General features: G+C 51.2%; 12 protein-coding genes across 12 annotated transcripts; 4 read left to right on the top strand and 8 right to left on the bottom strand.

The window, feature by feature from the left end:
* Positions 1-137: 137 nt before the first annotated feature.
* On the bottom strand, positions 138-1,717 carry N7539_008277 (DUF1295 domain protein; the record flags this gene model as incomplete). The annotated part of the gene is made up of 4 exons (XM_056937877.1): positions 138-181; positions 247-493; positions 644-923; positions 1,008-1,717. The coding sequence occupies 4 exons, from the start codon at positions 1,715-1,717 to the stop codon at positions 138-140; spliced, it is 1,281 nt and encodes a 426-aa protein (XP_056786969.1).
* Positions 1,718-2,459: 742 nt separating this feature from the next.
* Positions 2,460-2,873, bottom strand: N7539_008276 (EthD domain-containing protein; the record flags this gene model as incomplete). The annotated part of the gene is made up of 1 exon (XM_056937876.1): positions 2,460-2,873. The coding sequence occupies one exon, from the start codon at positions 2,871-2,873 to the stop codon at positions 2,460-2,462; it is 414 nt and encodes a 137-aa protein (XP_056786968.1).
* A 377-nt stretch (positions 2,874-3,250) lies between these two features.
* Positions 3,251-6,173, bottom strand: N7539_008275 (uncharacterized protein; the record flags this gene model as incomplete). Its single annotated transcript, XM_056937875.1, has 3 exons — positions 3,251-4,916; positions 5,282-5,553; positions 5,667-6,173. 3 exons carry the CDS (start codon positions 6,171-6,173, stop codon positions 3,251-3,253), a joined length of 2,445 nt encoding a protein of 814 aa, XP_056786967.1.
* An 847-nt stretch (positions 6,174-7,020) lies between these two features.
* On the top strand, positions 7,021-9,679 carry N7539_008274 (uncharacterized protein; the record flags this gene model as incomplete). Its single annotated transcript, XM_056937874.1, has 6 exons — positions 7,021-7,144; positions 7,318-7,392; positions 7,488-7,662; positions 7,731-8,684; positions 8,753-9,258; positions 9,318-9,679. The coding sequence occupies 6 exons, from the start codon at positions 7,021-7,023 to the stop codon at positions 9,677-9,679; spliced, it is 2,196 nt and encodes a 731-aa protein (XP_056786966.1).
* Positions 9,680-10,037: 358 nt separating this feature from the next.
* On the bottom strand, positions 10,038-12,791 carry N7539_008273 (putative DNA mismatch repair protein; the record flags this gene model as incomplete). The annotated part of the gene is made up of 3 exons (XM_056937873.1): positions 10,038-11,884; positions 11,938-12,323; positions 12,385-12,791. The coding sequence occupies 3 exons, from the start codon at positions 12,789-12,791 to the stop codon at positions 10,038-10,040; spliced, it is 2,640 nt and encodes an 879-aa protein (XP_056786965.1).
* A 469-nt stretch (positions 12,792-13,260) lies between these two features.
* Positions 13,261-14,854, top strand: pfa4 (putative palmitoyltransferase with autoacylation activity Pfa4; the record flags this gene model as incomplete). The annotated part of the gene is made up of 5 exons (XM_056937872.1): positions 13,261-13,595; positions 13,671-13,842; positions 13,906-14,205; positions 14,274-14,336; positions 14,489-14,854. The coding sequence occupies 5 exons, from the start codon at positions 13,261-13,263 to the stop codon at positions 14,852-14,854; spliced, it is 1,236 nt and encodes a 411-aa protein (XP_056786964.1).
* A 342-nt stretch (positions 14,855-15,196) lies between these two features.
* Positions 15,197-18,687, bottom strand: N7539_008271 (putative UDP-glucose,sterol transferase; the record flags this gene model as incomplete). The annotated part of the gene is made up of 4 exons (XM_056937871.1): positions 15,197-16,595; positions 16,653-17,420; positions 17,489-18,449; positions 18,522-18,687. 4 exons carry the CDS (start codon positions 18,685-18,687, stop codon positions 15,197-15,199), a joined length of 3,294 nt encoding a protein of 1,097 aa, XP_056786963.1.
* Positions 18,688-19,309: 622 nt separating this feature from the next.
* Positions 19,310-19,498, bottom strand: N7539_008270 (uncharacterized protein; the record flags this gene model as incomplete). The annotated part of the gene is made up of 1 exon (XM_056937870.1): positions 19,310-19,498. The coding sequence occupies one exon, from the start codon at positions 19,496-19,498 to the stop codon at positions 19,310-19,312; it is 189 nt and encodes a 62-aa protein (XP_056786962.1).
* A 401-nt stretch (positions 19,499-19,899) lies between these two features.
* N7539_008269 (uncharacterized protein) lies at positions 19,900-20,151 on the top strand (the record flags this gene model as incomplete). The annotated part of the gene is made up of 1 exon (XM_056937869.1): positions 19,900-20,151. The coding sequence occupies one exon, from the start codon at positions 19,900-19,902 to the stop codon at positions 20,149-20,151; it is 252 nt and encodes an 83-aa protein (XP_056786961.1).
* A 1,026-nt stretch (positions 20,152-21,177) lies between these two features.
* Positions 21,178-22,077, bottom strand: N7539_008268 (TPR domain protein; the record flags this gene model as incomplete). The annotated part of the gene is made up of 3 exons (XM_056937868.1): positions 21,178-21,484; positions 21,539-21,665; positions 21,798-22,077. The coding sequence occupies 3 exons, from the start codon at positions 22,075-22,077 to the stop codon at positions 21,178-21,180; spliced, it is 714 nt and encodes a 237-aa protein (XP_056786960.1).
* Positions 22,078-23,088: 1,011 nt separating this feature from the next.
* N7539_008267 (uncharacterized protein) lies at positions 23,089-23,991 on the bottom strand (the record flags this gene model as incomplete). Its single annotated transcript, XM_056937867.1, has 2 exons — positions 23,089-23,494; positions 23,651-23,991. 2 exons carry the CDS (start codon positions 23,989-23,991, stop codon positions 23,089-23,091), a joined length of 747 nt encoding a protein of 248 aa, XP_056786959.1.
* A 617-nt stretch (positions 23,992-24,608) lies between these two features.
* N7539_008266 (uncharacterized protein) lies at positions 24,609-26,303 on the top strand (the record flags this gene model as incomplete). Its single annotated transcript, XM_056937866.1, has 4 exons — positions 24,609-24,675; positions 24,746-25,125; positions 25,183-26,081; positions 26,141-26,303. 4 exons carry the CDS (start codon positions 24,609-24,611, stop codon positions 26,301-26,303), a joined length of 1,509 nt encoding a protein of 502 aa, XP_056786958.1.
* Between the last annotated feature and the right edge of the window lie 431 nt (positions 26,304-26,734).

Below are 26,734 nucleotides of genomic sequence, written 5' to 3'. Positions count from 1 at the left end.
ATCGCAATCCTGGTCTTTGGGTCTCGTGGCGATGGCCTTGTCTGTCTGTCTCACTACTTACGGAGTGTGCGAGACTCGAGGCTGTTCTCCGTGGTGGGATTCTCCAATGCTGCCCGCGGAATTCGCCAAATGCGCACTCAGGCCTGGAAGGTTGTAGGGTGAGTCAGGGCCGGCTGGCTGCCTGTGTGATAATCAGCGGTTGGTGGGGGATTATGCAAATTCCACGCCAAGACTCTTCTTCCTGACTCTGTATTCCTTCAGTTTCTGGCGAATTGGGTGAGTCAACGATTTGTGCAGTACGTGGCTGATCGCGATAAGGTTTCGGCTTCGGAGATGGAATACTCGAGAAGAGAAGCACGAGGGGATCTGGCGCTTGTCCCGTCTCGGATGGGCCGAGGTCCACTGATCCACTCTGGGGCCGCCGATACGTGGGATCAGTTGGAATGGCTTTAATGATACCGTGGTGGCTAGAAACAGTGCTTGCGCGATAGTACTGTTGATAGCAGTGAGTCGTTGGGCTTGTGGTGCGTCTCTGTGAGATCCGTTTCGAAGAATCTCACATATTTCTTGCAGTTTATGTACAGAATTGGTCTTGTTATATAGCCAACGACTGGCGCAAAGCTCTTTCTAAACCGACACCTACGAATCCACATCCAAGGACTGCCAGAGTCCATGGATTGGTAATTTCTCGTAGAGAAGGCCAGAAACTGTTCTTTTCCTTGCGCCAAGCACACAGCTGCTCGTACTTCTCGGGTGCGTTCTCTCGGTATCGCTCCTCTTGGCTCTGCTCGGTCTGCTTGTCGCCGCCAACGAAACGAAGGAAGAGATAATTGGTGAGAGGTCCAACAAGGACAAGAGGGTTAAACTTGTTCGTGATGTTCAGGACCAAAAACGATAGATGCACCAAAGTGTCTCCCAAGTAGCTATGGAACTGTCAGTACTGTTCATTGTTCGGGGTTTCGTGGACACATCGTGAAGGGAAAGGCAAAGGAAAATAAGAGACTAACTTGGGATGGCGGACAATACTCCAAACGCCATGACGACACAGATCACTTCGTTCCTGGCGATGGCGCTCAACTTGGCTATCGGCCAGTACCTCGAGCGCGAAGCCAGAGCTAAAAAGACCGACACCCAGCGCCCGAATGGCGTCGAGCGTTTGAGCACCCAGGGAGAGAGTCGTTCGACTGGCGACAAATGGCACAGTGAATGGCAAAGAAATAATACTCAAGACTGCTGCCTCCGGCAGGAACATCTGAAAGAGCGCGGATCTCCAGAAACCAGGCTCTTTCTTCGGTGCGTCGTACCGAGAATCATCCTTTCCGCGAGCCAGCGAGCGGCTTGCAATGCGCGCAAACAATCGGGTTCCCCAGACCGTCACACCTCCAAGAAGCAGCTTCTCCGACCATGAGAGTTCCTTCCAGGCATCAGAGAATGTGAGGCCATGTTCATACATCGGACGGCCAACAGCCATCAGCCAGGCATTGAGGACTTGAGCAGATGGCCATAGCCAGTCTTTCCCCTCAGCACGGTCTGTGGCCTGCGCTGTGAGATAGGTCGCGACTGATAAGCCCGAATAGAGTCCAAAGGACGGAAGAAGTGTTGATCGTAGAATACCAATATCGCCGGTGGTCATCTTGAGACTGGGGCCTGATGAAAGATGCGCCCCAATTTGAGGTTGGGGATCGATCATCATCGAGTACGCTGGAGCCCCCGCCATGACGATGAGATGGGTAGCGCAGAGCTCGATAGTGTGACTTGAATCTCACAACATGAGAGGTAGCAAAGCACAAGACTCCCCGGTATTGCGCATTTTATGGTCTGGCGATCAGGCAGGATCGCTTCAAAACTCGTTATCGACACGGCGATGATGTCATTGTTGTCTAACGGTTGGACCGAGCTTTCCGCTCGTTTGCCTAAAGTGATATGGATGGATAGGTGGACATCATCTCAGTCTTCCCATCAGACCTGTTGAATAGTTGATGTTTTGAACATTGATCACGAAAAGATGGAGGGTGTTCATCATCTCATGCGCAAATGCGGCTACGAGAGCCCCTGCGCACGCTTGAGCCTTTGACTGGCTGATCAGGGACACGATGAAGTCTGCCCGGGCCGGGTTGGGGCAATGGCATGGGTTATAACTAATAGTTAGAGTGCATGTATGAGCCGACGTTAGTAAATGCAGTAGTAGTCACTGCACTCTGGGTCTTCCGAATGTATCGAGAGTTTGGAAGTTGGAAGCGAATGGATGAGTCATGATAATCTTCTCTGGGCTGGACCGCTGAGGTGGACCTGTGGGCGTGTCATTAAATCGACGGGGACCGAGATAAACACATTCTATAAACATCCCCATTCCACCACCCCTTCAGATACAAACATTAACAACAAAAATGTCCAACCAAGACCACACGTCGCAACTGACTAATGCCCGTCAAGCCCAAGTATGCGTGGTCTCTCAAAAATCACTTGCAAGTCTCCACGACGTCTCCGACAACAACAACCCCCGTCTCCGACCGATCAAAGAACTGGTCTTCATCAGCCGCAATCTGCGCACTGATCTCCGGGGCACGAACCCTCGCCACACAGGCCTCCCAAGAAGCCTGATCCGCAAAGGTCATCTCAGCCAGACAATCGTAGTCGTAGTCAGATGGCTGGCCGACAATCACGGTCGCCGGAGTGGTCGCGTTGTGAGAAGGATCATGATCAGGTGGTGCGTCGATCAGAGTGCGCGATATGTAGATGCGCCGGTGAGAAATTGGGAATGCCTCGCCGACGAGGCGCTTGAAAAGCTGGATGTGCGCTTCATAGCGCTGTTTGAAAGTCTCTGGAGTGACCGCCGGGAGTCGATGAGCGTAGACGAGGACTTTGAAGGGCATGATTGATCGGATTGACTTATTGGGGCTGATGGGGATGGCGGATTGATTGTTTCGAGGCTGATTTTGAATGTGACCCGTGGGAGAGATTCGTAGTTCATGTTCTTGTCTGGAGCCATGAGTCAGAATGATTTCCAGAATCTTAGCAGTCTCTTCGAGGGTGCGAGAATGAGCTCGAAGATGCCCGAAAGAACCAGATCTCAATGCCTCAGTCTACAGAATTGGTTAGAGAATGGAAGGTTATCACAAACAACAGTGGACCGGAGTCTTATGATCTAGGCACAGAGGACCTTGTTGGATTATGTGGCATGGTGCAACTAACTTAATGATTATCTATCTTCGGTGCATAAACCGAACAAAAGAAGAGGACCCTCACGTTTTTAAAGGAAAGACACGAGAACAGTCAAAATCAGACTCAAAACAGTAGTACCGATGGCTTCACCCTTGGCCGAGGCCAAGTTGGGAATATGGGAAGATACCGCCGTACCTGTAGCGGAGGCAACGCCACTGGTAGACGGAGATGCAGTGGTGATGTTGCTGCTAACGCCAATGATAGTAGAGGTTGTGCGACTCCAGCTCTCTCGACTCATCGAGCTATCGAAGGTGCTGGACGTTTTTGCCACTTGAGTCTGGTTGACAGAGCCTCTCGAGCTTGCGCCCGAGTCTGTGACGCCCACACTATTTGTTGTTGGTGTTGCGATTGTCTGATTACCCGCATCGGTGGAATCAACGCTGCTACCCACGTGAGTTCGACCAGTTGTTGAGTGCGAAATGCCCGTGCCAGATGTCGGATCTTTGCCTTTGCTGAAGACCGTCCCAGGGGGAGAGCCAATGGCAGAAGGGTCTGGTGTAAGGGACTGGCCTGCGCCTCCCGCAGAGGTCTCAGTGTGGGCATTCGACTCTGATAGAATCGAAGACCCCTTCGAGGGCATATTGCTATTGACATCAATAGCCAAAGGACTCGAGCCGGGTTGCGGTGGAACTAAAGCAGGTGCCCCGGTCGAGCTTGATGGAAAGCTGATGGCTGATGTATATGCCTCTGGGACATGAGTGGTCATGTCATGCCCGCCTTTTGCTTGGGTGACACTGTTCGCTTTTGTCTCAGCCGGCTTTGTCCCAACTGGCATCGCCGAAGTAGCTTGACTACTGGTTGTAGCTACGGCCGAGGTAACCTGAGGTGCGGAGACAGGTGCTGGAGACGTAGAAACAGGTGCAGCTGGAGTAGACTCGGATGTCGCTGCCACATTGGTGGTCGGGACTTTCTCGCTCGTGGTGATAGCAACTGTTGGCGGTACAGTACTACTGACGGATGTAATGGTCATGTCGTCGCAGAAATTAAGCCATTGGGAAAATGAAGGCAGCAGTGTCTTCGAGTACACGTCAGATGGAGTCGAGGCCCAGTGACTGATGCATGACTGACAATTGGCAAGATCCACGGAGAATGCTGAGCCAGTTTTGCAGAGCTCTGGTACCTTCCCAATCGACTGCGGTTCAAGAGCAGCATCATTGCACGGATTGTAGCAAAGAGGGGGAATATTTTCGCTGGCACCACCTGTGCCTCCTGTGCTCCCCGAGGCTCCTGATCCGCCTGAGCCTCCCAAACCCCCCGAGCCTCCTCCGGCGATGGGTTTAGGACCCCATTGTGCCGGAGGAATGAACGTGTACCTTCCGGTACTAGAGACAGACGCCTGCGGAGTCTGGGAAGATTGTTCTACCTTAAAGTGGTAGTTCAAGCCGAAATTTTCAGGGTCGAGATTGTAATAATCCTCGCTGTAAGTATAGGTCTGATTGCCATCCGTTGTCCTCTGGTGTACTAACGGCGGTGCAATCACACACTCTGAAGGCGAACATGTGTAATTTTCAGCAGGAAGACCAGCCTCAATGGTACAGTCCTGACGCTCGCCAGTGCGGGAAGGCTTGCACAAGAACCCTGGAGGACAGCCCCATGTGTAATTCCTGGGGAGAGCAGCAGGTGGGCTGTATGTCGGGTTGATAGTCAAAGTTGAGCAGACGGATATCGAGGCGGCATCCGTGGTTATCCGAGTGCTCTGATACGCCGAAGTTTGCTTAGTCAATGTAGTAGTTTCTCGTGAAGTGACAGCAAGAATTGTCGTTGTCCCTAAGTCGATCAGCGAAATTCAGTTACTGGGAACAATGGTTGAACAAACCCGATACTGAGACTGCAGAAGAATGGGTGGTAGATATATTCGCGGCTGTAGTGCTCACAGAAAGATAGCTTGTCGATGTACTTCCTCTGAACATGGAGGTGCGGCTAGTGGTTTCAGAGGTGGGTGGAATGTTCGTGGTATGCAGGGTCGATGTAGTTGTGATAATTGAGCTGACCAAGCGAGTGCTTGTAGATGTGACAGGCAAACCAACTGATATGGTGGACGTGGACGTATGAGGCATACTGGTCGTAGATGAAGGACCAGTGATAATTGTAGTCACTGTCGATCCTGGAACCACAATTGTCGAGGTGACAGTGGTTGTGTGAGTTCTCACGGATGCTGTTGTTGAAGATGTAGTTTTTGTCACCGAGGCTGAAGGCGTAATCGTAAACGACTTGGCAGTGAGGCTTGAGCTTGTCGTTGTGGTGGACACTCCATGCTGGATTGAGGTTGACTCCCTGGACGTGCTGGAGGTTGTGCTTATCGCTTGAAATGCAGTAGAGCTTGAGACCGTGCTCGTGGGGGCAGTGCAAGTTCCATTCAAGCGAGTCACACTGGAGGTCACGGTGATTGTTGACACAGGACCGGTCTTAGTGACGCCTGGCAACGTTGTGGTGATAGTGCTCACATTGCCCGTGAGAGTGATTGTTTTTCCGGGACCAGCGATGGTTGATCCTCGAAGCGTGACGGTGGAGCCGGATAAGGTGACCGTGGGCCCCTTTACGGTCGACGTGACAGTTGATGGCCCTATCGTCACAGTAGGTCCGGCAACTGTAGACACAACGGTGGAAACATGACCAGTCACATTAAGTCCGGGCAAAGTGGTAGTCACGACAGACCCTGGCAAGCTGACTGTCACAGTTGTGGCATTGGACACAGTCTGCGTCGATATGACTGTTTCGGTGCAGGTGATGGTTTCGTGAATCTCGATCGTGACCTCTTCGGTGATTGTGATACCGCAGCCGCCCGGTATAGGCGTGGCCGCTGCCTTGAGAGCTCGAGGGGTGACAGCCGGCAAAGTGACCTCCCCGAGGGCTGTCAATGAAGACGAAGGCGTCAGTGCTGGGCCTGGCGACTGTGTTGCTGCAATCGCAATGGTCGCACACAGCGAGAGGCAAGTAGTAAGGAGCTTCATCGCGGAACGACCCTTCGCACTGGAATTGTGAGTATTGACAGAGAGCACGATGACCGGAGAACTTCAGATGGTCGGATGGAAGAATGAATTAGAAAAATAGTTGAAAAAGAGTCGAAGAGCTCAGTGTGAAGTTTCCTCTCGTTCATTTTCGTCCTTTGCAGCGCTGCGTTTTGGGGTCCACAAAGTCAATAACAGCCAACTCTGGCAACGATCCCCGAATTGATATTTCGCTTTGAGCTTGGCTTACCACGTTGACTCGAGTAGGCCAAGTGACGTGAACATAATTGGCCAAGTCCCGAAAGGCCCTGGTAGAAACATGAAAGAACTATGCATATCCATGAGCTGAGCTGTGCCCGGTTGCATTTCTTATTTTCCATCTTTGCCATATGAGGACGCCTCACGCCTCCAATGTAACCGCGAATAGGTTTTAGGCTGGAAATATCGCCATCATGACAGGGATTCATTGTCTAGGTGGAGGCGATGCCATCAAATGCGCCGCGGAGAGAGTCGGTGGTGGATGGGTTTGGCAGAGGGAGAAACAAAGAAGTCGACGCCTCCGCTCCCACGTGGACAAAGCCGTCTGCCAACCCCCGGTTCGGCTTCCATCTTCTGTCTTCCGAGTGGTGGTCGAGTTGACCGGCGTGACTCGAATTGCGATTGACTGCAAAATGTTTCATTCGAGATTATGAGTTGAGCAAGTTGACCTGGGTTGTCGAAAGACGCAGTCACTAGGTGTTGAAAGCAGGGGGTGCAGCTCTTCGCCGAGATGTGAATTTTCGCCACGCGAGAAAATTTCTTGGACACCTCACATCTTTTCAAGTCATTTCACCGTTCAGATATCTGCATCATGATAGCCTCAGCTCTGGCTACTGTGACAATATGGGCGATTCTCGTGGATCATGCATTGGGGGCCTGCTCCACCTGGCAAAAACAGGTCAACGTTTCCATGTGCAACTGGCAGGGCGTGCGCGGTATGTACAAGGAAATTGGAGTCGGCAACACTATTTCCCCGAGCGTTCGAAGATATCTCATCGAAACTGGATACTAATTGAGTGCAGCGAATGTTCTCCGAGATTCAATATACCTAGATGGGGGATATCTATGGATGCAACAGTAAGACAGCTTTCGCACATCACACTTGCAGAACTTAGTCAAGCCCTCATGCTCAACGAGTCATATAGAGGATTCGCGGACGGCTGCGTGAATTATGCCAACGATGGTAAGCCCACAAGATCAGGATCAAACGTGTTGGAACACTCCCAAATCAAATCCAGAGTCTAGACTGATCTTGGATCATGATACCCATATCAATAGGCAACTTCCAGGGCTTCATATATTCCCTCAATCTCTCCACTCCCTTCAACACGAGTTCGGACTTTTTGGCCGTTCTCAACAATGAGACAATTGCAGGTGGAACAGCCAATAACTTGGCTCCCAATTACATCGACGGAGTGATGTTCTCGAACCAGAATGAATTCTACTTATATGGGTGAGTGGGACTTCGCCCAGTTCAACTATCGACGTGGGGCTGTCACTCACGGTTTTCTCCATATCCAGCGGTATGCCCCGTCTCACCAACAGCAGTGATCAGCCTCCTGCGGACCAAATCTTGTCCTTCGAGGGATATCAGTATGGCGCATACAGGAACAATTGGGGACCCGGATGGCATTCGGAGAAGCTGTCTTCCAATGTCACCAGGTATATCACCAATGGGGCTGGTGTGTCCGCGCCTAGTGAGAATCTTGGTTTCTACTTCAGTGGCATGCGTGACTCCAATTGGGGATCAATCACGTACGATCAGCTTAATGCAAACATGACTGCCAACACGATGATCACGGTCGATATGTCCAAGATGGGAGATGCCGCATGGAGGAATCAAAGTCTACCGGCTGAGGTACCCGGACGAGCCAATGCAGAGCTGGTCTGGGTCCCTGTATCGGACTCTGGCGTGCTCGTGGCGATTGGTGGTGTTGTGAATCCCGCTCAGTTCTATCCGAATACTGGATTGAACACGTCCCAGACTGAGACGTCGCAAAAAGTCAGTCCGTCATTCATGAAGACTCTTCCTATTTTCGATGTCAAAACCCAGACGTGGTTCCTGCAAAATACCACAGGTAATATACCACCTCAATTGACCCAGTTTTGCTCCGTCTTGGCTAGTGCACCGGATGACTCGTCACACAACATCTACATCTATGGGGGCTATGACGGCATTGATCTCAGTAGCATACCTTCGGACGATGTTTACGTCTTGTCTTTGCCGTCTTTCCAATGGATCAAGGTCTATAACGGGACAAATAGCCATGGCCGAAGTGGTCATCGTTGTCTCAAGATCTACCCAGACCAGATGATGACACTAGGAGGAGTTCGCAATGGTGCTACCGAGTGTTTGGAGGGAGGTGTTATTGGGACCTTCAATCTTAACACTCTAGAATTCCAGGATAAATACGACCCGACACGATGGAGCGAATATAAGGTCCCTAGCAAAATTACAGCAAAAATTGGCGGCAGGTCGGTAACACCATTTAAAAATCAAACACGAAACATCCCAAGCGCTCAAACTAACACTTGAACTCCAGCTCTTCTGGCGGCGCAACCAAAACAGCCCCAGAGACGTGGAACAATTCAACATTGGCAACCATCTTCTCCAAACCATACTCCAAGACAATTCGAGACTACTGGCCATACGGAGTCGCCGACGGAACACAGGCAAATAAAACGTCCGAGCAGTCTGATCGCCATTTCCCCAAATGGGCAGCAGCAGTACTCGGTATACTGCTCGGTCTGCTGGTAATCGGAGCGATAGCTTTTGGCCTATGGTTCTGGAGCCGTCGTCAACAACAACGAGAAGACAGCCTTCCTCCATCCTTCTGTAAAACAAATGGACCTAGAGAAGCGGACAGCACTGAAGTCAGCCACTTGATGTACGGGGCAGGCCCGACGTCTCCGCGTCCCGGACCGCAATCAGTATCCACTGGACGGCGGACTGAAATCACCGCGCCTTCGTCGATTCAGGGCTCGTTTCTTACTTCGGTATCTCCTCGCACCGTGGAATCGGGTGGGGGAGCTGTACATGAATTGCAAGGTATGTGATGGTTTGAAGGTGCCAAAAAAATCACTTCAACAAACACTAATTACCTGAAGACTCTTCTCCCATCGAACTCGCCACGCCTTATAACGTACAATCGGATACTCCCGTGGTCACTCCCATAACCACCCATTCATCGCCAATTTCACCTGCAACACCTGCAGATGATAGCGGCACAACAGTACGCCCGGCGACGTTTCGGACCCCGTCCACAGCGTCAAGTATACCATCTCTTTCCATCGATACTATGATTGGGGGCCGTCGTTCCTACGTCCAGGAGAAGCGAGACAGTAGGAACATGTTACAATTGGGTCATGGCTCTGAGGTTTCGGACTCTGATGCGGGCGAGGACGGCCGTCGACGAAAGATCGGGCAGGCTATTCCTGAGGATGACTTGTATATTCGCAGCGGTGTGTGAGAGCTTGCATTTCTCGATGCTCATGCCGATTGTATTTAGGGGTTTCTCGTCAGGCCTGACGGGAGAATCGATGAATTGTTTATAAATCATGCAGTTTTCAAGAAATAGGAAAGACTCATGAATATTCTTCAGGACAGCCTAAGGATCTCAGGCTATAAGAATCGCCAGATAACCTAACTACTGTCAATCCAATAGATTAAAAGCGACAGAAAAGTTTGGGTCGCCCGATCGATTAAAGTGAGATAGGAAAGCAGCTAGAAGAAGCTCAAATCCTGTGCTGAACATTATGGGGTATTCTGCAATTATTTGATCACGAGAGTGACATTCCTTAATCCAGTGTAAGAAATCTCAGCCTAGCTCATACAAGGCCGGCCTCAGTTGCCTCTAGGCGTTTCTCGTGATTTGTCAAGGCTGCTTGAATTTCGTTGCGCAACTCAAATGGACTAGAGCCGACTTCGTGTTGAAATCTCCGACTGACGATCGCAACCAGTCTGTCACTCAGGAAGGCAGTCGCATCAGCGGTATCAGAGAAGACCAGCTGAGTGTTCTCATCCTTTTTTCGAGTATATTGATCACTGGAGGCAAGGTCATGAAACGCTTTCGCCACTTCCGAAACCTCTGTCTCGACGACAACAGATTTTTCATAAAGCTTGTCCTCCTCGCTAATATTCTCCAAGGGGAGCTTACTCGTTCTCGCTCGTCGAGCTGGCCCGTCATTCATCTGATGCGAGATGAGGTAGGCTCTCGGATCATCAGCTGCTAGATGAGTGATGGCTTGAAACCCTACAGCGGCGCCTCTTGTTGGATGTGATTCTCCAGCGGCGAGACTTTGCGAATCGTCGGCTTGGACCAGCGAGACTTTTCTTATTGACGGGTTGGGTCGCGTGGAGTGAGTTCGGACTTTTCTGTTGACTTCCCGTTTCCGCCTCTCAAAGTCAAGGGCTTGCTCCAAATCGAGAGAACGTGCAGACACGAAACCTTCGTGAACACTGGCAGCCCAGTTTTCGAGAACAGGATACCCGCGACCACTATCTATAGGCCGTGTCTGAGCTTGACCCGTTTCTGTCGCTGCTTGGTCGGGTGATGATTCCACGGAAGTCCCGGGAGCTTCACTGGGCGGACCTCTCGTCCTGGAGTGATGACTCTCACCTGAGATATTGGACGTGACCAGGGGGTCGGACGGGGGGTTAAATCTTGCTTCAGCAAGTGCAGAAAGGGAAGGCTCGGCAGCATCGGGCTGGTTCTGGGTCTCTGACGAGCTAGTATTGATGGAACTTTGAGTGAGACGCTGGAACCATGTATCGAGAGCACCATTACCATAACGCTCTCTGTCCCTTGCGCGCGCCGCCTTTCTGGCACTGTTTCCGTGTTGAGGGTTGCGCTCCATTCCTTGACCCGGGGGCGAGCACTGACGGGGCCTCAGTGGACTCACTGGAGTGAGTCTCGATTGGCCGCGTGGTCCGTCTGTTTGACTTCGCGAAGCCCCGGTAGTGGCGTTTGTTGCACCTCTTTCAAAATTCCCCAACAGACCGGGTCGAATTGCCCTATGCAAAAAGCGCTCAGAAACCTCATGGTTCTCTTGTAAAGTGGCGGAGTCGGCACTTAAAGCAACCCGGGGTTCAGATGAGCGCGCATCTGGAGAGCTAGTTACAACAGTCGTGTCGAGGGCTCTTCGTTGCCGCTGATCGCGCGGTGTGATCTCTGGCGAAAGCAGACCAATAGACGCCAAAGGCTGCCGTGCAACAGCGGGAGAGCGGATCGAAGTTTGGATATTGTGAGTTTCGTCCACGTCTTTTCCCGTAGAGGGAAGGGGTCTTCGGGCCATCAGTAGAGAGAATCCCGTTACTTGCTCACGAGACGATGTATCTGTTGACTTTTCAGGCTTGTTTTTTGTTGCAGACTTTGGCAGCGCCCCATAATGAGAGGTAAGTATCTCTTCAAAGAGATCAAATAAGATCTCGCGATCTTCTAGAAGCACATCGTCCTTGCCAGGCTCGACGTTCACGTCGTAGCTTCCCTGCGGACAACTGATTTGGAGACACATAAAGGGGTCATTGACAGACTTGGGAGCGCCACGTTCCAACCAAGCCACACGAATACAAGACTTGAACGACTTGACAAGATCGTGTCCCAGTCCCCTTGCTGAGGAGAGCGGTCGACCGTCTATGCTGATGAATTGGCCTTTGCCGTTGATTTTTGATGGATCTGTAGATAGCGATTAGAATAAAAGGGATTCTGTTTAGTTTGCTGAAACTTACCGGCATCAACGTTTGGAAGAAAAGCCACGACTTTATATGGGCTCTGAGCAGGGCTGTCCGTTCCGGGTATCTCTGATGTAGTCGAGGCTACCTGCGTTGTGCAACAAGCGGCGGCATCAAGCCCAATGACTTTGGTAGCCGCATCCAGAATTGACGGACTTGAAGCAGGTACAAAAGACCAGTTGAGGCTTTCTTTCTTAGCATTCATCACCTTCACGGAGAACCGCTTGGAGGGCTGCGCCATTGAGTAGTCTTGAAGAAGCCTTTTGATCCTGCCGAGACATCTCGCACTGCCTTTCAACGTGGCCTGTCTTCGGACTGGAATATTTTTCAAGAAATGCCGGATACGCACTGTGCTTCCGACTGGGTGTGCAATCCTTTGAGACCTGGCCGAAAGGAAACATGAGAATTCCATCCGGTTACAAGTGGAAGCATCCGGAGCCTTACTTGATAATTTCCCCATTCCTCCCATATTCCAGCTGAAAGCCCACCATATTCGAGGCGGTACGAGTTGTGAAGATGACCGAACCCGCCATCTCAGCAATGCTCGCAAGAGCTTCACCTCGAAATCCTAGAGTCTTCCCACCAACATTTTTCAGATCGTCGATCGTCGAGATCTTGCTTGTAAAGGCGTGCTTGCAAACAAAGGCATGATCCTCGACATGCACACCATGACCGTTGTCTTTGACTTGGATGGTGTCCACTGTATCCTGCGAAATCTCCACCGACACGGAGGATGCGGCGGCATCCAATGCATTGTCTAGCAGCTCCTTCACGACGGAGCATGGATCAGAGATGACCGAGGTGGAGCCAATGGCTCGAACCGTGGCTTGCGGGAGAGCCTCTATTGGCATCGCGGGAATCTGCAACTCTGCACGCCCGTCATTGCCTCTTCTGGCGTGAATTGCTTCGCGCAATGCCCCTTCCCGTTTAAAATCAGGCCCCCTTCGTCTTGCTGTGGAATTGGCAATGACGTCTCGTTCAAGCTGTTGCTGCCAATGTGGAGACGGATAGTAGGTGATTCCGGCCAGTCACGTTGGACGAGTCGGGCCATATACAGACGTTAGCCTCAGGCTTTAAGGCATCACTTGTGTGCTTGTCCATCCGTAAACGAATACGGTCATGGGTCCGGGGCCGGCGCCAGGCTGATTACTCATCTCCCCATCGCCCGGTGCAGGTGCCAGGTGGACGGGCCCATGGATGGACAGCATGCATCAACGGCTACGGGAGGCTATCTGAGCTCTCCAGTCTCCGGCCAGCAAAAAGAACAACACACCCTTAACCTTCTATGACCACATAAGCGCCAGGTCGCTGGGTCTCAGGATGTTGAAGGATGACTTCTCAATATCGCAATTGGCGATACCTGCTGTCAGCTTTCTGATCAGTTTCCTGGCATACACATCCCAATACTTCTTCCAGCATTTCGAAGCGGTACCATTCCACAAAGACGAGTTCTGGAAGATCAATATTTTTGCTTTTTGCATCTGGATCTGTTACTTTCGTGCCTGCTTTGTAGACCCTGGACGTCTGCCATTAAATGTCAAGACATGTGTCTCGAAACAATCGGATCAAGACCCGGCGACCATTCGGCAAAGATGGTGTCGTAGATGCGAAGCAGTCAAGCCTCCCCGTGCTCACCACTGTAAGACGTGCAAGAGGTAAGTTCTATGCTTATGAGTAGCCCCCAATTCTCCTGTCCATTGTGGAATGAAAACAGGACTGATGAAATACAGATGCATACCAAAGATGGACCATCATTGTCCATGGACGTCAAATTGCGTCTCGCACTTTACATTCCCTCACTTCATCCGCTTTCTGTTCTACGCAGTGGTCGGCATGACTTACCTCGAGACCTCGCTTTGGGAACGAGTATATGCAGTCTGGAAGAGTAGAGACCTGCCCAGCGTGAGCTTTCGATCTGACGACAACCTCACTCGATCGTCGACCCCTCACTAACGTTCTGCTTAGTACCTCGGTCCATCAATCGGACAACTGATCCACCTCTTTGTCCTCTTCGTGGTAAACAGCTTGACAGTCTTCGCTCTGTTGATCCTACTCGTGCGAAGTCTCTGGTCTCTCATGTTCAATACAACAACCATTGAGTCCTGGGAAATCGAGAGACATGAGACTCTTGTCCGTCGTGCTCGAGTGTTGGGAGGTTACCTCGAGGGACCAGGTGGGAGAAAGGTAGCCATCAGGAAACAAGAATTCCCGTATGATATTGGCATCTGGTCCAATATTAGAAATGGGATGGGAGGCAGTGCCAACGTCAGTCAATCTCCAACACCTGTCAAGATTATCCTTCCTATCCCCAATGATGCTGACCCCAGTAACAGGTCCTCAGTTGGTTTTGGCCGCTCGCAGCTACACCAGATCGAAAGAATGGCTGGGAGTACGAAGTCAACGACTTTGAAGGTAAATCATTAACCACTGCATCTCACCACCAACTCCCCCTCCCCCAATTTCGAAATATTCCTAACATCCGCCTCCCCCAGACCCCGGCGTAACATGGCCACCCCCCGATCCCGATCGCATCCCTCTCCCCGCCAAGCCTCAAGCCGAAGATGACTCAGCCCTACTACAATCATACACCTCAGCACAAGAGCAAGTCGAAGCGTTCCGCCGGCGCCAAGCCGAAGATGCCAACAGGCGTAGACCCTTTTCTCAACTCCAAAAGCGCAAACGCTTCCACGAGCGATATAAGCAGCAACGGGGTGGAGTTAAGGGCGAGAGTGATCCTGACGAGCGAGACGGGGCGAAGCCTTTGTATGGTGATCAGCCGGAGGAAGGGGAGGAGTCGTGGAGAAATGCAGAGGGGGAGCGGCTTGGGGACTTTGGCGTGGATGAGGAGGCAGAGTTTTATGATGAGGATGATGTTCCGTTGGGCGTACTTATAAGGCAGCGGGGGTATCGCTGATACTAAAAGTAGAGATGGCTGTCGACTCTCGAGTGAGCATATGGTATCTTGTACGTAGGTGAGATGAATATACAAGGCCGGCGAGACTTATGGCGACAGGATGGAGGCCTGGTTTAGTTTCCGATTGGGAGAGACTCGCGACCTTTATTTCCGCAATGCTAATATACACAAGTGAAAGCTAAACATTCATACAACAATAGCCTTTAAGATCATCCCGCAGCCCCGCTCGAACATCAAACTCAGGAATGCGTATAACGAGAATGCAAAACATGAACAACAAAACCGAGGGTATACATTTGAAAAAAAAAAAAAAGAAAAACAAAACCCATCAAAAATACAGAATCAAGTGGAAGTCGTAACAGCATGAGACATACTAGACGGACCACGATAGTGGTTATGGTGGTGGTGAAAGTGTCGACGGAATCCAGTATCTTTATGTCTGCGGCTCTGCGTTGAGGTCAAAGACCCTTCAATCACGGACCATTTCTTCACGACTTCGGCCCGCTCATGAGGTGATGAGGCATACATTTCCTCGTGGCCTTGCGCAATGCGGGATAGGACAATCTGGCCTTCGCTGGAGCGACCAAGCGCGGCTAGGATTCGTCGGCGGACTCCCATGAGAGGATATCCCGTAATTCCCCATAGGCCTGAGAGTTTGGATGTTAGTCGTATGAGCAAGACTTCGTCTTGAGTACTAGTTGAGATGATGGGGTGGAAAGTTTCGCTCATACCTGCTGGTGGCTTGCAGAAAACTCCTCCGAGGCCCTTTCCGATACCTTTGATCATTCCCTTTGTGCCTTTTTGCTTGTAACCGTGTCGCGGTTGAGTCACCAGGCCGGTAACTCCGTCATAGAATCCGTGGAACAATTCCTGTGTATTTGTGAGTATCTTGTTGGACTGTGTCATCTCGGTTGACTTCCAAGTTTGGCTTACCTGGCCGGCTGCTCTGAAGCCGCTCTGAATGTCATCGACCTTAGGAGTTGACCTGACCATTGGATCATGCCATAATTTGGGTGCATTATGAAATCCCTTAGACAGACTGATGGTCAAATCCGTTGGTAGCCAAATAAGCAGATTGACAAATTTCAATGACATTTTGCCCCCAAAGCTTGCAATTTCATACATGATATTGTGCGATCTGGAGGGTTGATATTCGGATGCCACGGTCGTCGTCTTGTGAAGTTCATTGGTGCATTCTCTTGCCAGATCCAGGTTTGGCTCCACGTCGAGTGAGTCAGGTAGGTCGCTGTCATCAGTGGAAGACTCGCTGTCATCGTCGCCATGCGCGTCTCCATTGGGTTGCATTGGCTTGTGTTCGACAGTGTTATTTGAGGTGCTTGGTCGAGGTGGTTCACTGGATCGGTTATGTGCTTCGCTTGATCGTCTGCCAGTGTCTCTTTCGCTATCATCAGCTGTATGAGCTTCATCACCATTTCGAGTCTCATCGCTGGCCTCAGTCCCGTGGCTTTTCCGACGATCATGACTCTTCCGTGATTTATGACTCGCCCCGGTTGATCGTGGTCTGCTGCGGGACCTGTGGCGTCGCCATTCATGGTCGAGATCAGTTCGTCCGGAATTGTTGATCAGAGCTTGGCGTGCCACAGCCAAATCATTGACCATGTCAGCAGGCGCATCAGCGATGCCACCTACGAAGTGCGCAATGGCTCCAAACAGGACTTGTGCACTCGCGCTGATCGGGCCGACCGGGTCACGATAGGTATCGTATTCTTTGGGGCGGTTTCTAGAAAATGCGTTCAGTCGAAGAAACCTGCTTGCACAGATCAATGAAGAAACTTACAACACGAGATTCTCCGGGTCGACCTTGCCCGTCTCCACCAAAATCGCAGCAGCAAAAGCACTCAACCCGACTGTGGTATGCTTCAAGTGCCACACAGCTGGCCGCGATGGACAAATTGCGCATCGCAGCGATCGCAGATCCAGCTGGCGATGGAAGCTGCGCACGCCGTCCCGCACCCCAGATTCACCTTCCATCTTCTTGGCGATTTCCATTGCCTTTTCGCGCGTGGAGTCCTTCAAAGCAAACCTTATAGCGTCAGATAGACCGTCCACGGTAAGCTGCTTGTGGGGAATAGGCGAGGGACCTGCACCGTTCCGAGCGACAATATCGCCCCAGAACTGCTGGTCGCCAAAGAAAGGGACAATGATCGTTGGACATCCAAGGGCAAGTCCAGCGGCAGTCGTACCGGCTCCACCATGGTGAATTACACATGAGACTTGTCGGAATAACCAGTCGTGAGGACAACTTCCAATCACGAGGATGTTATCGGGCACCTCTACGCTATCAACGCCGACATTACCCCAGCCCTTGGAGATGATGGCCCGTTGCCCAGACTTTTTGACAGCCTCATATACAGTTTCCGTGAGCTTTTTCTGATCGTCAACCACAATAGAGCCAAACCCAACATAGATCGGCATGGGTCCTTTGTTCAAGAATTCTGTAATCTCTTTTGGCGGGTCGTAGTCAGGTTTGGACGGAAGAAAGCTGAATCCACAGACATCAATATTATCACCCCAGTCTTCCGGCTTGGGCAAGATAGCTGGTGACCTGAACTTTTCCGTTAGCGTGAAATTTCAATGTAAATTTCAGTGGTGATTCCCCAGGGGCAGCTGTACCAGAGGTATGAGCAAGGAACCCGTAGTTTGTGGAGGATACTCGGAGCCGTGATGGCATCCAAGGAACCAAGCGTAAGAACCGTCCGTCGATATTTGTTGACAATATCCCCCAAACCTTCCCAGATCATCATGTCTACGATCGCATAGGAGACAAAATTGGCGACTGAAGGCTTACAGTCCTGCTGTTGGATGACTGCCAAAGGATGGGGGAAAGCTTGTGTGGGCGACCAGGGCATGCTGGAAAATGTGCAGAAGTCAGTACCAGTGCGGTTTATCTGGCGATCGCATTGACCAGAGACCAATACCCACGTAAAGATGATATGCAATGGAATTCCCAGTTTCTGCGCACAATGGATATGAGCCAGACTGGGTGGGTTCGCAATAATGACATCGGCCACGAACGGACGCTGACGATAGTCTTCCTCCTCACTCCACAAGTCCTCCTTAATCTGATGAAGGTTGGTGCCATCTCCCATTTCGAAGCACGACCTCCAACATCCGTCCACAATGTCTCTCATTTCTCGGCGACGTTTCTGAATCGCACCGCTGCGGATTGTGCTCATGTTGGGGAGTAGACCCGAGTTTTTGACCATGAATGCCATCAACTCGGCTGGATCGCCTCCGATGTTGAAGAATTCCAGACCGCCATCCAGCACGAATTCGCGGAACGCAAGATGTGTCGCTAGGCGTACCCGATGCCCGTGTTTTTGAAGTTCCTTTCCCAGGGCGACGAACGGTTGGACGTCGCCTCTAGATCCGACTACTTGAATGACAATGTTCAGATGGAGTGGGAAATCATCGGCATCTTCGTTCAGTTTCTGGGAGGTCTCGTCGACACGTTCGGCTTCGCCCTCGGCCGTCCGATGTGTCTTGGACGGGCGATGCAAGTTCAACAGGCCTGCAATATGGGGCTTGTGCTGGTTGATGCGAATTTTCAAGCGACCATCTCCTGTGTGCATGACTGCAATTAGCGCTCCAGCTTGCATATCGAATACAAGAGGAAAGGATCTGAAGATCTTTGAATCTCACGTACCCATCACCCGCACGCCGGTGTTCAATCCATCCCCTTTGAAATGCATGCGCTCTCCACTACTACGAGGCGAGGATGCGTCTTTGAGCTCCGTTGGCCAATCTTGGGATTCAATTTGGTCGTCCGGCGGGGGACTCGCCCGTCCAGCAGCGGGCGCTACTGAGGGCATCGTTTGCCGGGAGATCGTCGCAGGGTTGGATGGGCGATTCGATAGGGAATCCGACAAGTTTTGAAGAATGCAAAACGTAAGTCAAAGGCTTTCTATCAGATCATTATGATGAGGTTTGGGTTCGTTTGTGAAGTCTATCAGATGATGGACAAAAGAAGTTTCTCTTCCTCGAGACATCTCTGCATCGACACCCATCGTGTTGAGTCGGTATGTTCTGGCGATGATGTCAGATGGGGGTCCACCGAGCCGGACGTTCCATCACGCCGAACCGGGCCCACCAGTGATCGACCTGCCCAATTCGAGAGAGAATCGGGAACAACTGGACAACTCTGCAGGCACATGCACTACCAAGACCCACGAGATAAGTAGAAGTGGAAATCAGATGTTCCAAGCAACTAATCCAGAGGGCAGACCTCCCTACGGGAGGCTCAAGGTCTTTCTAGCAACTGGATCAACTGTCCAGTTGACTTCAATTGTGGTCGGTAAACCGAGGCCATTTGTCTTTTGAAGAACGCCTGCCGAGGTTCAAGCCCGAAATTTGCCGATCGGGCCAGGTGCTCACATGAGGTGTATTGGCTCAAATGAATCCAATGGGACAGATGGGCAGGCGAAGAACACCTCGTCACCGAGGTTTGTCTCTTTCCATGGGGATGCGAAGCGGCGCAGGTGGAAAATAAAGTTGCGTGGAGTCGTTCGTGGGTGGCAGCCGCTTGGCTGACGGCTTGGTCGATCCCGTCCGACTCGCAGGTTCATCCCGGTCGTCCTTCTGCGTCGCCGCTCGCGGATATCTTTCGTTCGTGACAATAGCCATCTCTGGGATACTGATGAGTTGGTACCTAGAGGATACTTTCGACAACGGAGCAGGGCACCAGAGCATCAACAATTCCCGCCCGAGAACGGACTAGGGTATTCCGGTCGAGACCAACTAGGTAGTATGCTTACTATATTATGATGCGTGAATGACAGACCCGAAAAGGTCAAATCCGGTTGACCCTGGACAAGGACTGCAGCCACGCACATGGGAGCTGCTCCACATGGAATCCTGTAGAGCCACATCACATCTCTGCATGTCTCAAATTCGAGGTCGAGCAGGAGCAGACGCGCACCTGCCTTCCTCGGATTTGAATCGAGGGCAGTCGAGCGATTCCTACGTGGGGTCCTTCATCACGTGTCCGGAGCCAAGGTGAGACTTCCTTGGATGTTCCAGGCAGCATGAAATCAGGCACGCGGCGGACATTCGGCACTGCTGAGATTTCAACCGCGAAGTTTCTCGCGTCCAGACTCACCTTTGTGGATCCCAGCCCTGCTCGCTATCGTTCGACTTGGGCTGGAATTCCAGTCTTTGATCTTGGATCCACCCTTTCGATCGACCACTTCGATCAGCGCGGACTGGCAGAGAATCCGGCAACTGAAGTGAGCTCCTCCAGCGGAGCCAAGGCTGGCGTCATGGCTTGGCGTCGCTGAGCAGCCTAGGTAAGCTTTTTCAGAAATCAGCCTTGACTGCGTGAGACGATGGTCACGTATAGATATCGATTCTGTTTTATCCAGACGGTGCACTGGGTCATTCATTTCAAGATGGAGGAGAATATTCCCGAGTATAGCTGAGGTCAGCTAAAATCACGGACTCTGCAACTCTGATAGACTGGCTGGTTCTCCACGTCTCACCCACTCTATTGTATCAGTCGACCATTTCCAGTATCACTTCGGATAATCATCGCTGCCCGAGGATGCCTTTCGGGCCACATGCAGAGGGTTCGACTATCAGGCCGGTAGGATGCACTCAGGAGAACTTGACCCGTTAACTGTATCAGGCTTGTGAGCGCAGAGAGAAGAGAAGTAAGACAAGCTGAAATATGAATATGGATATTACAGGGGGGATGGAGAAGAGGGGGCTTTGGAGAAGACTTTCTAGGTCTTCACGTCTTGGCTAGGCAGGTACCGTTTAAATAAACATTCTTAGGAATGCTGGCAGTTATTAATATGATGCTGAAATCTAGTCCTTGTTTAGTTTTCCGGGACGGCAAGGTGTGTGCTGGGAATTAAGCAAAGCAAAGCCAGACGGAATTGAGACCTTGTCTAGTCTGGTAGAAAACCGGGAATTAATTGACCTGCAGCATACTTATACCTACACAGCTGTACATGTAGTGCCACTAAAAGGAGTTGTACAGATCCCGTTCACCTTATGCAAATAGATACTTTGATAAACCTCACCTTCACTGCTAGGTTGTTGCTGGGTTAAATTAAAAACATCCTCCTATACATGTTGTCTCTCGCGGTGGGCCAAAGATGCAGGTGGTAGACCCCAAAGTTCTTGTTTACTGCAGCTTGATATGTGGTAGCACTTTAATCCTACGTCGAGTAAGAAAAGAGAGAGAAAATACTGCGTCAGAAATCTGCCAAGATGCTAATTAAACACTTAAAAAAGTAAGAGAAAGTAAAGAAGAAAGAGAAAGCCCAGCAAGATAATCTGGGGAAGAAACCTCTTCTCCATCAGGTGACTGCTGGGCCTCCAGGAAGACGACATAAGGAGGCAAATGCCGCTATCAACAGGGCAGGGTTCCGGAAACCGGGCTCAGTCGGCTCAGTGGGCCGAAATAACCATCTCAGCGCGAGCTTATCGAAAGGCACAGACTCTCGAGCGGTCTGTCGTATCTTTTCCACAATTTCGCGCGTTTGCACAAAGTCTGGATGATCTTCCCCGACGCAATACCGGTCAACTTCCACGACCTTTTCGGCCCACAAAAGAGCCATTTGAAGTTCCATCATCCTCATACTGTAACTGGCCACTTTATGATAGCTGATACGTGTGTCAGTGCAATGACCATGGGTACGATTGCAGTCAATCACTCACGTTTCACTCAACTCGGGACCCACGAGACCTTCGGATTTCTGCATCGCTGCCATTCTCAGCGAAAGACCCCGTGCCTCCTCGTTGGACTTCGAGTCGTTGTAGATCGTGGGTTGTGCGAGCTTGTCATCTAGATCAAACAACGTGGCCCGCTTCGTCTCTCTCTGTCGACCCTACGATGTGTGCTCGCACGCCGGGCAGTTGCAGAGGAATCCCCACCTGTTTAACTGTGCCTGGCGCTGACTTTTTATACGATTAGTACCACTGATATACTCAACTGTGAGCTCCTCGCCCGCCGCGAGATCGCGAATCGCGTGGAACGTCCCATGCTTGATCGCTGGATTGTATGAGAATGCAACGTTCGGAAGACAGGAGTGGTTGATGCGAGAGCCGAGCCAGAAGACATCCTTGAAGGAGTTCGCCGCGAAGATGGAGAGTACTTTGCGATGAAGCCCCGATATCTCCTTCCAAGCCTGTCCCATCTCATGTCCAGCGGCGCGTTTGAAGGCGCCACATGCGTATGCGTGTAGCTGTAGATACATTTCTTGCTGTGAACGAGCGAGCTAATCAAACGCCAGCACGATGCCTCTTGCATCCAGGGTACCCTTTTCGATCTCATCCCTAAGGTTGAGTAGCGGTGGTTCCGAGATGACTCGAGTGCCACGGCAGATCGGGACTCTTGCAAAAACGCCTAAACCTTTGCCCGGCGCTTCCCCTATTTCAAACAAATCATCATGAGTCAGACGCATTTGATTCATGATCGCGGATTCCTCTGTTGGGGATCGCAAGGACCGGAGGTGAAGCAGGAGCCTGTTTGTTTGAGGGCGGAGACTCGGCCTGATTTATACAGCTGTTTGATAGTCATGCACCCGGCCACTGGATTGTAGTCGTACTGAAAAGAGCCTCCAGCTCGCCATTGCTACCTCTCTCCATCGGCTTTTACTCATGGTCAATCACCTACCCTCCTAGCTGGCCCCTCTTCGTAGGTTTGCTTTTGTCGACAGTGGCTTAGAAGTGGCCTTTGCACAATAATATATCACAGCTTCTGTGACCCAATCGAAGTTTTATGAGTCATCAGCTCCGTCGTTGGAAAACGAGGCTTAATTCTGAAGGCCACGTGGTTTCCATGATTCGGACCGACCACTGCGCTGATTTTGCCCTGAGGCGAGGCTGAACCAGACGAGAGGACTTGAAGGATGGTCATCGGCGGCTACCGGTACCTTAGTACCTTAAGTACCAAGTACACGATGTAACAATTCCTAGCAAGGCACCTTCTGACAACCTCTAGACTAGTCGGTAGGCAACAATCCCTATCCGCCCTGTAGGTGTGTAAGTATCACTGGTCGAGTGATAGGAATCTCTCAAATTTAAGACTGTCAACTCGTGAAGATCCAATGGGTGCTTGATTGTATGCACCACAACTACCTTCGTTCTGGGCGCGCTTATCGACCGCCGTCAAGGGATACAAGGCTTTCAAGGTTGGCTGACGGAGACGCTCAATTGGAATCATCAATCATACATATGTGACCAAAAGAACTTCAAAGACAGTAGATCTATATTTGCAGAAATGTGTCAATCAACACTGAGGGCTGATCAAAAAAGTCAAACATCACCATGCCCAGTCGCTTGCATTTTTGCTGCTTGAAGAACTCCAGTAGCCGCTGGTTGACTCCGCCGAATGGCGTCAAGGATCCGTTGCCAAGAGCCATGGTTCGAGGCCAGTCTGGGGGTGCGTTAAGAGTGTTGGTGCCAGAAGCCCAGTTCCAGAACAAACTGTCACGATGCTGTGCAGCGGCCTTGATGAGGTTTGTTGTCGTGGCATTATATTTCCATTGAATGTTCTCGGTCGCATTTGATCCAAATGGAGTGAGTGGCTGATAGTAATCCTCAATGTACGCTGTCAAGTTCTCCTTTGAATTATAAATGAGCGATAAGTTCACACCGTTATCCTCCCACTGGCTCGGAGAGAAGTGAAGGCCTGGCAATGAATCGGTGTAAGACGAGGGCAGTCTGTCGAAGTCAAATCGTCGAAGGAGGGTGATTTTCCCCCGCGCCTGGCCCAGTGTGCCTAGGCGATTCTTCGTCTATACAAAATAGTGTCGAGCAGCCGCTGACGTGAGAGTATAGAACAGCTTGTTTTGCAAGGCAGCATTGTTGGATGCATATCTTGCAGTTGAGCCCTCGTATTGCAACGACAGGAACAATGCCTCGGATGGATGATCGTCCAGCCAGCGGTAGAATCCAAAGAGTACGTTATCCAGTGAGGCGGTCTCGGAAAGCAATCCTTGCGAATGGTAAAAGATGATCGAGGTGTTTGTGGGATCAAACGCATACCTCAAATCAAATACACGGATGCCCATGTTCAGCATATCAATCAGAGGCAGCTGTTGGCATCGCAGAGCCTCGGGGACTGGAGGTGCGACCTGGGTTGAGCTCGGTGATTCCCCGGTTGGCATCTTGAGTGGCTTGAGTGTAATTCCACGTTGCACTGTCGTGAGTCCCTGGAATGTTCATATGAACTAGAAGGATGTCGTCGGGATATTTCTTCATCCACTCGGCCTTGCTTGTAGTTGTATGGGAGTAGTCTCCAAATATGGGCGAGGCATCGGTCAGAACCTTTTGCAAAGCGAAATGATCCAGCGATGATGAAAGCACGGCAGGAGCCCACGATGTGGCAAGAGCAGCCAGCAACCAAGTCAGTCGTGGAATGTTGAGTCGCTAGGAGAAAGGCCCTCTTGCAAACAACAATTGCAGATATCGGGCTCGGGTGAGAAATTGGCGCAACAGGAGAGCCAGTGCTACCGTAGCACCGTTTGATCTGCCGGTTCAGAGTGTCGCCCCAGATCGCGGGTGCCGGCAAAGTCCCGGGGAACGAGAACTCTCTATCATCGATATTGAAAATGCTCAGCCTCCATCCACAGTTCTTCCACCGGTGCGATGACGATCGAATCGGTAGAATAAGACAATGAACCGCTGCCTGCTCTTCACGGGATAGTCATCCTTGGGGATCGCGTCGCGCCACTTGATGCTGATCCCCCACGTGTGCTCGAGGACACTCCGCGACTGGCTGCATATGTGGTGGAGTTTGGCATGCTTCAAGATCTTTAGCGCGACCGTGTTGCCGAGCTCGAGGAAGCTGCGTACGTCGGTGCAGTGATTCAAATCAACTCGCATGTATTTAAACAAGATGGCGGTACAGTACAGGTTGAGCTCATATCCCACACTTTTATCGCAGGAAGGTTCTCACCATGCGCAGTCTTACTACGGGCTTGATGCTCGGGGCCTCCAGCTCCGTGCTTGCCCTCTCACCCCTCGATACCTTTTACCCGCCAGGTATCAACCAGACCTCATACATCTCGAATTCATCTAATGCACTATATGGCGGCATTTACAAAGCACCAACCAATGGTCCAACAGGCGGTGATCCGTATGGCGTTTACGATTATTGTTCCATGCCGCACCCACGCTCGCAGGAGTACAAGATGCCTGGACCAGTCGCGAACGGTTCCGTGAAAGCCAATTTGGTTTATCTGGAATATCTTCAACGGCATCAGCGTCGGTCGCCGTACAATATCCTTCCTGGCGGTGAGGTAAAGTGATGATGCAATGTCAGTGGATGATGGAGATTTTGGCTAAGGTCCGCATAGAACCAAGCCTACGAATGTGACAACGTGCGGCCATATGTCTACGCAGGACTGAACAGTAACAGTGGCATTCAGCCAATCCCTGTGTATGCCCAAACATATGAGGATCCAAGTAATCCATTCTCCCCCGGTGTGAATGGCACTTGTCAATATCCGCAAATCACCATTGGGGGCGTCCAGGACGGTTTCCAGCATGGCAAGGACCTCTGGCAAGTCTACGGCAAGAAGCTAAAATTGATCCCCAAGAAGCCCAACCAGCGTGCCTGGTTCCGCTCGAGTGAGTCGTCCTTGACTCAGGCATCGGCGGGTGCCGTTCTCCGGGGAGTTTGGCCTGATTACGACGGTGCGCTGCCTTTGCACCAGATGGTGTCATCGGTGGACACTGTCAACGAAGGGTACTCGTGCAACGCAATCGGTGCTACCCTCAATCAAATCAAGTCCACCGCCGAATGGCAAGAGCACTTATTGGTGACCAGCGATTTGCGCGCTAAGCTAGGCGCCATGCTGGGCGTCACATCGAGCTCGTGGCAGAGCACTTTTGACCATTTCTCGGACAACTTCCAGGCACGCCTTTGCAACGGCTACGAGCTCCCGTGCAGTGTCTCCAATTCCTCGGCTTGCGTGACGATGGACATGGCGGCCGAAGTCTTCCGTGCGGGCGACTGGGAGTGGAACTATTACTGGCGTGCAAACCCTTATGTGGCCGAGTACATTCAAGTGGTGGAGGGTCTGTTCATTGGCGAGATCATCTCACACCTTGAGAATGTGCTCAACGGGAAATCATCTTTGGACTACAGCCATGTCTTTGTGCACGATGGTGATATTGGCCCGGTGCTGGGAGCTCTGGGGATCAATGTCCTCCGTTGGCCCGCCATGGCATCAAATATCGCTTTTGAAGTTTGGTTAGTCTGCACTCAGATAATCGTCACATGTCTTGATCTCGCTTGCTAACGTATCACAGGGAGACGAAGGAACACAGCTCAAAGAGCTTCTACGCCCGTGTCCTTTACAGCGGACAGCCTGTGCAGACCATTCACGGCTCGCTTGACTGGATTAAACTAACTGATTTGGTTGCTATCCTCAGGCCCTTTGTGCCAAAGGACATCAAGTCGCTCTGCGGGTGAAGGAGAAGAAAATTAGATACTTGGGCCAGGTTAACATTATTTTCAACTCTAGTGATCTTCGAATCAATGTAGTATTGGGGGAGATCATCATTTACATTCGTTTCCATCATGCCCATGGGCTGAAGATTTGGCGGCAGTTCTGTACGTGGGTGGTTGTTAATGTAGTCGGCGCACTGGTTTCGGCCTAGCTTTGAAGTAACGCTGACAGATTTGATCCCATACACAGTTCGTTATTGTGGATGCTCTAAATCGGTCAATATGCATTCGCTGTGGCAGGAATTGGCGCCTCAATTTTATCCGCCGGGATCAAGCGACGTTCATCGGCAGTCTCATTTAAAAATTGCCTAATCGGGAGCTAACCTTTCACGCCACCTCCGACTAAGATGCGCCATCTTACTGTGTGACCACATTCCGGGTCTTTACTTCTGCGC

The sequence above is a fragment of the Penicillium diatomitis genome (genome assembly GCF_028827545.1).
Source record: "Penicillium diatomitis strain IBT 30728 chromosome Unknown utg000012l_segment0_segment0, whole genome shotgun sequence".
In the NCBI taxonomy this organism is placed as follows: Eukaryota; Fungi; Ascomycota; class Eurotiomycetes; order Eurotiales; family Aspergillaceae; genus Penicillium; species Penicillium diatomitis.
The sequence above is the reverse complement of the archived record's forward strand: the minus strand, read 5'-3'. Positions and strand labels throughout refer to the sequence as shown.